General features: G+C 41.9%; 1 protein-coding gene across 5 annotated transcripts in view; it reads left to right on the top strand.

The window, feature by feature from the left end:
* Positions 1 to 12,544, top strand: part of UBAP1 (ubiquitin associated protein 1) — a 75,571-nt gene that overhangs the window by 49,786 nt on the left and 13,241 nt on the right. For 3 of the 5 annotated variants that reach the window (XM_010385768.2, XM_010385769.2, XM_030919346.1), the window contains one exon: positions 6,090 to 6,214. The exons of 1 other annotated variant lie outside the window; for it this stretch is intronic. In XM_010385768.2, the coding sequence (XP_010384070.1) occupies positions 6,090 to 6,214 (125 nt within the window). Of the gene's footprint in view, positions 1 to 6,089; positions 6,215 to 9,286; positions 9,308 to 12,544 lie in introns of those variants that run through there. One more of the 5 variants, XM_030919347.1, reaches the window with a different exon arrangement.

Raw genomic sequence — 12,544 nt, 5'->3', positions numbered from 1 at the left:
GTGACAGAGCAAGACCCTTTCTTAAAAAAGAAACCAGGCACGGTGGCTCACGCCTGTAATCCCAGCACTTTGGGAGGCTGAGGCGGATGAATCACGAGGTCAGGAGATCGAGACCATCCTACCTAACACCGTGAAACCCCGTCTCTACTAAACATACAAAAAATTAGCCAGGTGTGGTGGCGGGCACCCGTAGTCCCAGCTATTCAGGAGGCTGAGGCAGGAGAATGGTGTGAACCTGGGAGGCGGAGCTGGCAGTGAGCCAAGATCGCACCACTGCACTCCAGCCTGGGCGACAGAGCGAGACTTCATCTCAAAAGAAAAATAAAAGAAACTTCCTGAGACATAATTGGTTATATTTGGAAGAAACATATTTCTAATTTTCACAGCACCATCATTAATAGTAGTTAACGGTAGTCTCTATCCATTATTACAAATACTGCTTTCTTTGTTCCTTTTTTTTTTTTTTGGAGATGGAGTCTCAGTCGCCCAGGCTGGAGTGCAGTGGCGCGATTTTGGCTCACTGCAGCCTCCACCTTCTGGGTTCAAGCGATTCTCTTGCCTCAGTTTCCCGAGTAGCTGGGATTACAGGTGTGCACCACCAGGACTAGCTAAGTTTTTTTGTATTTTTAGTAGAGACGGAGGTTTCACCATGTTGGCCAGGCTGGTCTTGAAATCCTGACCTCAAGTGATCCATCTGCCTTGGCCTCCCAAAGTGCTGGGATTACAGGTGTGAGCCACTTTGCCTGGCCATGTTCCCATCTCTTTAAATGCCTTTTTGCCCTTTATCCTACTTCCTCCTTCCAGTAATTACCGAACTATTTGTTCATTCTCTCTTAATAAAGCTTTTAAAGTACTAAGACCCTGGAGGGCTGGGGGATGTGCTAAATAAATCACAATGGCATTGGCTTTGTTAGTGAAAGGAAGCTGGTTTTTAAACCAGATACCTGCAATTGGTGCTAGTGAAGGGAAACAGCAGCCCTTTAAAGGTATTCTACCTCATCTTTTCTGTCCCTAAGCCAGGACCTAGTTTGATTTATAGAATATAAGTTTATCAGTGTATATCACATTATAATAGTTTGCTATCTGAAAGGTAGGCAAGGAAATCACTTTTTTTTTTTACAGGATTTTATTTCACTAATATCTTTTATTCATTTATTATTTTTTTTGAGATGGAGTCTTGCTCTGTCGCCCAGGCTGCAGTGCAGTGATGTGATCTAGGCTCACTGCAACCTCTGCATCCCAGGTTCAAGCGATTCTCCTGCCTCAGCCTTCCGAGTAGCTGGGACTACAGGAACGTGCCACCACGCCCAGCTAATTTTTGTATTTTTGGTAGAGATGGAGTTTCACCATGTTGGTCAGGCTGGTCTCGAACTCTTGATCTCATGATCTGCCTGCCTCAGCCTTCCAAAGTGCTGGGATTACAGGCGTGAGCCACTGTACCTGGCCTGACATGGAGTCTTGCTCTGTCGCCAGGCGGGAGCGCAGTGGAGCCATCTCAGCTCACGGCAACCTTCGACTCCCAGGTTCAAGTGATTCTCCTGCCTCAGCCTCCTGAGTAACTGGGATTACAGGAATGTGCCACCACGCCAGGCTAATTTTTGTATTTTTAGTAGAGATGGGGTTTCACCATGTTGGCCAGGATGGTCTCAATCTCCTGACCTCGTGATCTGCCTGCCTCAGCCTCCCAGAATGCTGGGATTACAGGTATAAGCCACCATGCTTGGCCCCTAATTTTTGTATTTTTAGTAGAGACAGGGTTTTACCATGTTGGCCAGGCTGGTCTCCAACTCCTGACCTCAGGTGATCCACCCATCTCTGCCTCCCAAAGTGCTAGGATTACAGGCGTGAACCACCACGCCCGGCCTCATATCTTTAGCACAGTACTTTTTTTGGTAGTTTTTCTCCCCCAACTCCTTGTTACCAATCTACAATAGAACTGGTTATTTAAGAAAATTTAGTCGTTGTTATTATTATTGAAATGGAGTCTTGCCCTGTTGCCCAGGCTGGAGTGCAGTGGTGTGATCTCAGCTCACTGCAACTTCTGCCTTCCAGGTTAAAGCAGTTCTCCTGCTTCAGCCTCCTGAGTAGCTGGGATTACATGGGCACGCCACCATGCCCAGCTAATTTTTTGTATTTTTAGTAGAGATGGGGTTTCACCATGCTGGCCAGGCTGGTCTCAAACTCCTGACCTCGTGATCTGCCTGCCTTGGCCTCCCAAATTGCTGGGATTACAGGCGTGAGCTACCGCACCCGGCCAAATATAGTTATTAATGTGGATAGATTTTATCATTTTTGTGTATCATCTATGCTTATTAGTGTTAAAAGACTTAATTGTGTGCTTATTAACTTGACTGTAAATCTTTCCAGTGATTCTTAGTGCCAGAGTTTCAGCTTTGTTTCCAGTTAATCAGGATACTAGCCAAAGTTAGAATCTTTCAATAACATTTGAGTCCCTATTTTCAAAGAAAACAGACAAAAATTCTTTAAAATTAGAAAGAACTTTTGTTCTAATCTTCTAAAATATAAGCATTTTATAAGTGCCATAGAGTGTAAGTGTTGTAATCAACACTTAGTTTTGTTGGTAAGCTGTGGTGGCTCCCAGCACTTTTTTGGTGGTGCTAGTGCGGGGGATGACATCTGTCTGGTACATTTTTGTAACTTTGTTCAGATCTCAGACACATGCTTGTATCATGTATGAGTAATCTGTTAAAAACATTTGCATGACTAGCCTTGTCATTTTTGGGCAAATAATTTTCAATTTTCATATTAAATATAAGTTGGAACTGGGTGTGATAGTTCATGCCTGTAATCCCAGCAGTTTGAGAGGCTGAGGCGGGAAGAATGCTTGAGCCCAGGAGTTGGAGACCAGCCTGGGCGACATAATGAGACCCTGTCTTAGCTACTCAGGAGGCTGAGGTGGGAGGATTACTTGGGTCCCAGAGGGCAAGGATGCAGTGAGCCATGATAGCATCACTGTACTCCAGCCTGGGCAAATGTCTCTTAAAAAAATTATATATATATATGTATGTATGTTGGGGTAGGGGTTGTCTTTATTTTTATTTTTATTTTTTTTTGAGACGGAGTTTCGCTCTTGTTGCCCAGGCTAGAGTGCACTGGCGCATTCTCGGCTCACTGCAACTTCCGCCTCCCAGGTTCAAGCAATTCTTCTGCCTCAACCGTCCAAGAAGCTGGGATTACAGGCATGCACCACCACGTCTGGCTAAGTTTTTGTATTTTTAGTAGAGATGCGGTTTCACCATGTTGGCCAGGCTGGTCTCAAACTCCTGACCTCCACCTGCCTCGGCCTCCCAAAGTGCTGAGATTAGAGGTGTGAGCCACCGGGCCCGGCCAAGGCATGTCTTTATTATTAATTCTTCATTCATTGAACAAATTTCATCAGCCATATATTATACTGAGTTTGGGTGATATAGATATGAAACATTTCTCCCCTGTTAAGGGACACTCAAATTCTTGCGCAAACTCTCTGCAGGAAGTTTACGAAAACAAACTATTAACAGTACATAGAAGTAAGTCCTAAGGTGGTAGTATTAACTGGGTATTCTGAGGTTGACAAAGGAGTTGTTCTTGAGGCTCACTGCACCCTCTGCCTCCTAGGTTCAAGCAATTCTCCTGCCTCAGCCTCCCAAGTAGCTGGGACTACAGGTGTGTGCCACTACGCCTGGCGCATTTTTGTATTTTTAGTAGAGATCGGGTTTCACCATGTTGGCCAGGCTAGTCTCAAACTCCTGACCTCAGGTGATCCATCTGCCTCGGCCTTCCAAAGTGGTGAGATTTGGCTTGGGCCACTGCACCCGGCCTCTTGAGTTCATTCTTAAAGGGCTAAATAATAATTACTCAAGTAAATAAGGTTAGGGATGTGATAGGCATTGCCAGCCATGAAAATAGCACATCTAAAATTATGACCACACTTGGAAAATTTCCTAGGGTGTTAATAAATATGGTGATTTCCAAGAGTGTTAAATTACTAAATTGAACACAGTTGTGAATTTAATTTGTTAGCTAAGTGAGCGATAGTTCAAATGTTGTAGTTCTGGGCGGAAGTTAGATGGGAAAGAGATGGGAAAGACACCCATTCCCACAAGGCTTGGGAGTAGGGGCATTCTTCCTGATGGAGAGTTTCAGGTGTATCTGCAGAATACCTATCCCAGGAAATGGGAATGATGACAAGATTACAAATATTTTCTGACCTTGATAATTCTTGAGATCTACACAGTTCTTCTAAGGAAAGAAGTCATCTTCGTGGAAGAGGTGTAATTGTCTTATTTTGTGTCTGTGAGCATCCAAGAAAATAGTGTGAGGCTGAGAGGTAAACCTTCCTTTACCAGCTGCCAATATTGAAAAGCAAAATTTATTTTATCAATTGTATTTCATTGTCCACGATGGTTCTGCCAGTAAATTAGCCTCCCAGAGCTGCGCCAGAAAAGAAAACATGGCCCCGTTTGGAGTATATAGCTATCGAGTCATATACAAGAGGCGTTTTCCTTTTATCTGATCCTGTGAATAGATGGTCATGTTCTGGTCTTTCCATGTTGTTCAGTTATGATGGGCAAAGAACCTTTAGGAGATTAAAGCAGCTCCATTGTGTATGACTTGTGTTCCTGATAATCTTATTCAGAATCCCATGATTTTGTCTGGTTTTCCCTTTTTCATGTAAGTGTTGTGCTGCTTAAGTATTTCCATCTTGTTCTAGAATGTAGCGTTTTTTAAGCTAGAGTACTTCTTTTTTTTTTTTTTTTTTTGAGATGGAGTCTCACTCTGTTGCTCAGGCTGGAATGCAGTGGTGCATTCCACTCGGCTCACTGCAACCTCCGTCTCCTGGGTTCAAGCGATTCTCCTGCCTTAGCCTCCTGAGTAGCTGGGTTTACAGGCACACGCCACCATGCCCGGCCAGTTTTTGTATTTTTAGTAGAGACGGGGTTTCACCATGTTGATCAGGCTGGGAGTAATTCTTTGTATTAATTAAAAATGATATTTTTCTAAAGTAGAAAATCCTAATCAAGGAGATTCTTTTCTGGGGAGTCTCATCCGTTCAGCAGTGTTTATTAAATGTTGATGTGTGCCAGACCATGCTGAAGGTTTTGAAAATACATCATTGGCCAGGCGCGGTGGCTCAAGCCTGTAATCCCAGCACTTTGGGAGGCCGAGACGGGCGGATCACGAGGTCAGGAGATCGAGACCATCCTGGCTAACACGGTGAAACCCCGTCTCTACTAAAAATAAAAAAAAACTAGCCGGGCGAGGTGGCGGGCGCCTGTAGTCCCAGCTACTCCGGAGGCTGAGGCAGGAGAATGGCGTAAACTCGCGGGCAGAGCTTGCAGTGAGCTGAGATCCGGCCACTGCACTCCAGCCCAGGCGACAGAGCAAGACTCCGTCTCAAAAAAAAAAAAAAAAAAAAAAAAGAAAATACATCATTGAATAAGATAGACTTAAATACTTGCCCACAAAGAGCCTATATTTCTTTGGGAAAGAGAAACAATAAATATAATTAAAAAGTCAATTTATAATGTTAGAAGGCAATAAGTGTTATGGGGAAAAGATGGTAATATGGGAGTATTGTAGTGAGGGTGGGGTAGTACTTTTAAGTAGGGTGGGTCAGTGTAAGCCTCACTGAGAGGGTAACATTTGAGCAAAAACTTGAAGGAGTGAGTCATGTGACAGAAGAGTGTTCCAGTTAGAAGGAACAGTCAGTACAGAGTTTTTGAGGTGAATGGAGCCTGTCATCTTTAAGAGCAGCGGTCACCATAACTTAGTACAGTGAGCCATAGAATGACTGAAAGGAGATGAGGGCAGAGAGACTGTGGGTGATGGGGAAGGCCTCTTAGACCACTGTGAATACTTTGGCTTTTACACTAAGTGCCATTGAAAATAAACTCCTAATAATACTGAATGAGTAGAATTTCCTTCTCAGAGATTTAGGGTCAAGGAAAAGGTAAGCAGTCAGAGAAGGAACTCTGTAACTTCTAGACTTAGAATAGCAAAAATTAATGCATATCCGTTAGACATAAGATTATGGCAAAACAAATAATGAAGTTCTTTGCTGATATTTTCTACTTTATTTTTGATTATAGGGACTTTCAGTTACCTTGATGATGTCCCATTTAAGATAGGAGACAAATTCAAAACACCAGCTAAAGTTGGTCTACCTATTGGCTTCTCCTTGCCTGATTGTTTGCAGGTTGTCAGAGAAGTACAGGTAAGTGGTAATTTTTAGTTAAAGTTTAGTGCATTTAAAAGTTTAAAGAGTAAGAATTTGATGTATAGTGAAATAAAGAAAACTACAGTTGCAAGCAGAATCACGTTTTGGTCAATGATGGACCGCATATACAATAGTGGTCCCATAAAATTATAAGGGGCTGAACGTTGTGGCTCACGCTTGTGATCCTAGCACTGTGGGTGGCCAAGGTGGGAGGATCACTTGAGCTCAGGAGTTTGAGACCAGGCTGGGCAACTTAATGAGACCTCGTCTCTACTGGGGGGAAAAAAGGATATATATATATATATATGTATGTACCTATCACATAGTGACATAGTAGTAGTAGTAACCATTGTAACATGGTAGCACAATGCATTACTCAAGTGTTTGTGGTGATGCTGGTGTAAACACATCTGCACTGACAGTCTTATAAAAGTATAGCACATACAATTCAGTATAGTATGTAATACAAATAAATGACAATGTTACTCATTTACGTATTACTATGCTATACTTTTTAGCATTATCCTTCTACTTATTAAAAAAGTTAACTGTAAAACAGCCTCAGGTAGGTCCTTCAGGAGATATTCCACAGGAGGGCATTGTGATCATAGGAGATGACAGCTCCATGCATGTATTGATCCTGAAGATAATCCCGTGAGACAAGATGGGGAGGTGGAAAACAGTGATGCTGATGATCCCGTAGGCCTAGGCTGATGTGTGTGTGTTTGTGGCTTCATTTTTTTTTTTTTTTTTTTTTTTTTTTTTTTTTTTTTTTTTGAGACGGAGTCTCGCTGTGTCGCCCAGTCTGGAGTGCAGTGGCCAGATCTCAGCTCACTGCAAGCTCCGCCTCCCGGGTTTACGCCATTCTCCTGCCTCAGCCTCCTGAGTAGCTGGGACTACAGGCGCCCGCCACCTCGCCCGGCTAGTTTTTTGTATTTTTTAGTAGAGACGGGGTTTCACTGTGTTAGCCAGGATGGTCTCGATCTCCTGACCTCGTGATCCGCCCGTCTCGGCCTCCCAAAGTGCTGGGATTACAGGCTTGAGCCACCGTGCCTGGCCTGTGGCTTCATTTTTAAGAAAGAAGTTTAAAAAGTAAAAAAAAAAAAAAAAAATTTAAAGATCCAAAAGGTTATAGAATAAGGGTATAAAGAAAAATGTTTTGGTACCGTTGTATGATGTGTTTGTGTTTTAGGCTTAGTTCAGAAGAGTAAAAAAGTTTTAAAAATTTAATGTTTATAAAGTTAAAAAAAGTCACAGTAAGCTCGAGTTAATTTATTATTGAGAGAAAAATTGTTTTTTACAAATTTAGTATAGTCTAAGTGTACAGTGTTTATAAAGTCTATAGTACTACTGTACAGTAATGTCCTAGGCCTTCACATTTACCCACCATTCACTTACTCACCCAGAGCAACTTCCAGTCCTGCAAGCTCCATTTATGGTAAGTGCCCTATGCAGGTGGACCATTTTAAATCTTTTTTTTTTTCTTTTTTTCTTTTTTTGAGATGGAGTTTCATTCTTGTTGCCCAGGCTGGAGTGCAATGGTGCGATCTTGGTTCACTGCAACCTCCGCCTCCACCTCCACCTCCACCTCCACCTCCTGGGTTCAAGGGATTCTCCTGCCTCAGCCTCCTGAGTAGCTGGGATTACAGGTGTGCACCACCATGCCTGGCTAATTTTGTATTTTTAGTAGAGACAGGGTTTCACCATGTTAGTCAGGCTGATCTTGAACTCCTGACGTCAGTTGATCCACCCACCTTGACCTCACAAAATGCTGGGATTACAGGCGTGAGCCACTGCACCCAGCCTATTTTTAATCTTTTATTCCATATTTTTACTGTACCTTTTCTATGTTTAGGTAGGTTTAGATACATAAATACTTGCCATTGTGCAACAGTTGCCTACAGTATTCAGTACAGTAACATGCTATACAGGTTTGTAGCCTCGGAGCAATACTGTACCGTAGCAATACCATATAGCCTAGGTGTATAGCGGGCTGTACCATCTAGGTTTGTGTAAGTACACTTCTGCCCTCACCGATGAAATCACCTAACATGCATTTTTTAGAGTGTATCCTTGTCATTATGACTGTATTCTCTTATTATTGTTTCTTATGGCTCCTATATTGCTGCCTGGCTCACATTGTTATACACACATACAGATTTTGTTTACTCTGTTAGATTGTATATTCCTGGGGCTCTGTGCCTCACACAGAACAAATTCCCATTTCCCATTTAACTAGTTTTTTCACCTCTTTTCCTTTCTCTGTTAATGTCCTCATTCTCTTTTCAGTCACTCAAGTTAGATTTGCTGTGTCTCACATTGCAGTTCAGCCTGACCTCATTTTTCATGTGGGCTGTTGCAGTAGCCTCTTTAATTGGCCCTTCTGCTTGCAGTGTTTTCCTTCTATTTTTTTACATTGTTTCTAGAAGTTTAAGATCTGGCATGATCTTAAAGTTTTAAATTGTCACATCCCTTTTCATAATTGTTCAAAAGGGTTCAGTGACTGACCAGTCCTTATTGAGTCTAGTCTAGACATAAGGTTATGGCAAAGCAATTGAGCTCATCACCTCCATGTTCCCTCCAAACCATGTTACTAGTAGTCTGTTAGACCTTGTATGTTATCTCTCTGTATGCTGCTTCTGCTCATGAGCTGTTATCTCTACCTGGAATATTCTTTTTCTCACTATACCGAAAACTCCGTTTAAATCTATTCTAGATTGCACATAAATGTTATCTCCTCGAGGGCTTCTTTCTCAATCCTCCCATCTTTAAGGCTCAGTTATATAGAAATGTACTGAATTACTCCTTGAAAGCAACAAATAGCCCTGTGTTACTTACTGCAGTACACATTTACTGAATGCCTGCTTTTGAGAGGTGGTCTATTGGGCACTCAAGGTAGAGATAAATGCCTTAATCACTGTCCTCAAGGTACTTATAGTTGAGAGAAGTTACCTGGAGAAACAGAAGAATATGGTACTTACTGTAACTCTTCTTCCTGTGACTTAAGAAGATTTTTAAAAATGCAACTTTCAGAAAAAGAAGTTTTGTTTTTCTGGAATTCACTAAGGCATCACCATTTTACTCTAAAAGGTATTACTTTTTTTAATCTTCCAAAGTGTATATGCAGTAAGTAATCATAACGAGGGAACTTCAGTTACTTTTGGGAGGAAAAAAAATCTTTATTCACATACCATGAAATTTACCTTTTTAAAAAAAAATACTTTTTTTTGCTTATTTGTAGACACAGTCTCACTCTGTCACCCAGGGTGGAGTCTAGTGGCACAGTCGTGGCTTACTGCAGCCTTGACCTCCCTGAGCTTGGTGATCCTCCATCCTCAGCCTCCTGAGTAGCTGGGACTATTGGCATGCACCATCATGCCTGGCTAATTTTTGTATTTTTTGTAGAGACGGAGTTTCATCATGTTGCCCAGGCTGGTCTTGAGCTCCTGGCCTCAAGTGATCTGCCCACCTCAGCCTCCCAAAGTGCTGGGATTACAGGTGTGAGCCACCATGCCTGGCCAAAATTCACCTTTTTAAGGTATACATACAGTTCAGTGATTTATAGGTGAATAATATTTCATTGTTTGGATATAACACACTTTGTTCATCTGTTCATTAGTTGATGGACATTGTGGTAGTTTCCACTTTTTGCCTCTTATGAATAATGATGCTCTGAACATCTGTAAACAGATTTTTGTGTGGACACATGTTTTCAGTTTTCTTGGGTATAATATATAGGAGTGGAATTGCTGGGTCATGGTAACTCTATGTTTAACATTTTAAAGAACACTAGAGTATTTTTCCAAAATGGCTGCACAATTTTACAATCCCAGCAGCACAAGAGGGTACCAATTTCTTCACTTCCTTGCCAACTCTTATTAACTCGTTTTCATTATATACATTCTTGTGGGTGAGAAGTTGTCTCTCATTGTGGTTTTTATTTGCATTTCTTTCATGACTAATGATGTCAAGCATCTTATATTAAGCATCTTTAATACTGAATTAATGTTCCTTTTGTGTATGGAGACTTTATTGGACCAGAAGAGAGATAGACTTACTTTATAATGTTTTTCCTTGTTTTATTTGTCTGAGAATTTTTTTATTGGTAAGAACAAATAGTCATTAAATACTTACTTGTGTACAGGATACTCTTAGCGATATGATTTAAAAACACGTGTCTTGTTTCTCATTATTCACTGCTTTATTGATGCATTCAGAAAACTTGTTTTGATTCCCAAATTGTTGTCGATTTAGGCTTTGCTGGGAATTTCCCATTTGTTTGGTCAGTCTGAAGCACTAATAAATGCATGGTATTGGGCACACTGTGCTCATAGCACCCACTGATCACAAAAGGAGATCAGGGCTAACAGCTGCATTCCAGTGTGGGCCAGGTGAAATATTTTTGTTCTCTAATGCACAAAGCAACCTTTTTTTTTGAGATGGAGTCTTGTTCTTTTGCCCAGGCTGGAGTGCAGTGGCGCCATCTTGACTCACTGCAACCTCCACCTCCCAGCTTCAAGAGATTCTCCTGCCTCAGCCTCCTGAGTAGCTGGGACTACTGGCGTGTGCCACCATGCCTGGCTAATTTTTGTGTTTTTAGTAGAGACAGGGTTTCGCCATGTTGACTAGGCTGGTCTCAAACTCCTCACCTCAAGTGATCCGCCCACCTTGGCCTCCCAAAGGAGACCAAGCCTGTCTGGGTTACAAAGCAGCTTTAAACTTTGCCTGGAGTCTCCATGGGGAATTAGGTTGTAGTGTTGTATCTGGTCCCCTCCGTACCCAAAGAGAACAGTCAGACCTAGAGCTCTAGACAGATGACTTGAAAGTTCCTCTGTCATATTTGCCTTTGCATGACAATACAAACTCAACTTTTCAGCTAAAATTTCTTTAAAGTGAACCAGTAAAATATACACAGCCCGGCCGGGTGCAGTGGCTCACTCCCGTAATCCCAGCACTTTGGGAGGCCGAGGCAGGCGGATCACAAGGTCAGGAGATCGAGACCACGGTGAAACCTCGTCTCTACTAAAAAAATACAAAAAAAATTAGCCGGGCGCGGTGGCGGGCGCCTGTAGTCCCAGCTACTCGGGAGGCTGAGGCAGGAGAATGGCGTGAACCCGGGAGGCGGAGCTTGCAGTGAGCCGAGATTGCGCCACTGCACTCTAGCCTGGGGGACAGAGCGAGACTCCGTCTCAAAACAAAACAAAACAAAACAAAACAAAAAAATATACACAGCCCTTGCTTCTAGGGTCCAGAAAGCTTCTGTTGAATGTGGCTCACGTGAGGTAGCCCTTAGTGTCATGGTTTAGAACATCCTCTGGTGTCACTCATACATGTGCTGGAGAATTGACCTGTAATAGCTGTATAATCTTGGACATTTTTTTTTAACTTCTCCAAACCTCCATAGCTTTTAAGGTTGTTAGAAGAGTTAAAGAATGTATTTATAATGCTTACTCTGGTTCCTGGAACTCCATAAATGCTAGATGATATTATTTATTATTATACTGCAAACCCACATTCTTTTCTACTTTAATATTTCTGCCACCCCCAACCCCCTCCCTCCCTGCACCGCACCCTTTTTTTCTGTATTCCAAGTATTCTGCATTACTTTGGTAACGAAAAACGAAAGTTCAATAAGTGTTTGCTAGAAAAGGAAATAAATTTCCAATTGTTTTTTGAATAAAACTTCAAAGAACAATGTTTATAGGCAATGGGAAGTTAGTTATAGCCTGCATTTTTATTGGGGGAAAACAATTGCAAAATTGGATTTTCTCCACAGTTAGAAAAGCAGAGTCATTGCCACTGCTCTTTTCTCAGTGTTCCATTAGTGGTAGAAAGGAAGCCCAGTGATTCCCCGCCATGTGTCTGTCTGAGGCACAGCAACTGGTTTAGGATTTAAAGTAACCTCTTGACATGTACCTTTCTAGGCTTGTCTTCTGTTGTTTGAATTGAAAGGCTTGAGGATGACCAGAGGCTCTGTCCTATTTTTCTTCTTCTCTAAAATTCCGGTGTTAGCATGTTAGACCTCTCTTTTCCCCCCTTTTTACCTTTAGTGTGTCTCTAACCTTGGACATTCACACAGACTTTGTTTAGCTCTAGTGCTTTGGGGTGAAAGCCAAAGATTTTTGTTTTTTCCTGTCCTGTGTGAATGTTGCTTTATATAATAGGTCTATTTCTTTTAAGTGTGCAAAATAAATTTTTGTAAATTGAGCTATACTTAAGATATCGTTAAAGAACCATGAAGTGGCGCTTTGTGTAATTTGCCCTGTAAAAATCTTAATCTGAATATGCCTGGATTTCTTATAAGTTTTTCTGCATTTTAACTACAAC

Source organism: Rhinopithecus roxellana, chromosome 16 (genome assembly GCF_007565055.1).
Source record: "Rhinopithecus roxellana isolate Shanxi Qingling chromosome 16, ASM756505v1, whole genome shotgun sequence".
Taxonomy (NCBI): domain Eukaryota; kingdom Metazoa; phylum Chordata; class Mammalia; order Primates; family Cercopithecidae; genus Rhinopithecus; species Rhinopithecus roxellana.
The sequence above is the reverse complement of the archived record's forward strand: the minus strand, read 5'-3'. Positions and strand labels throughout refer to the sequence as shown.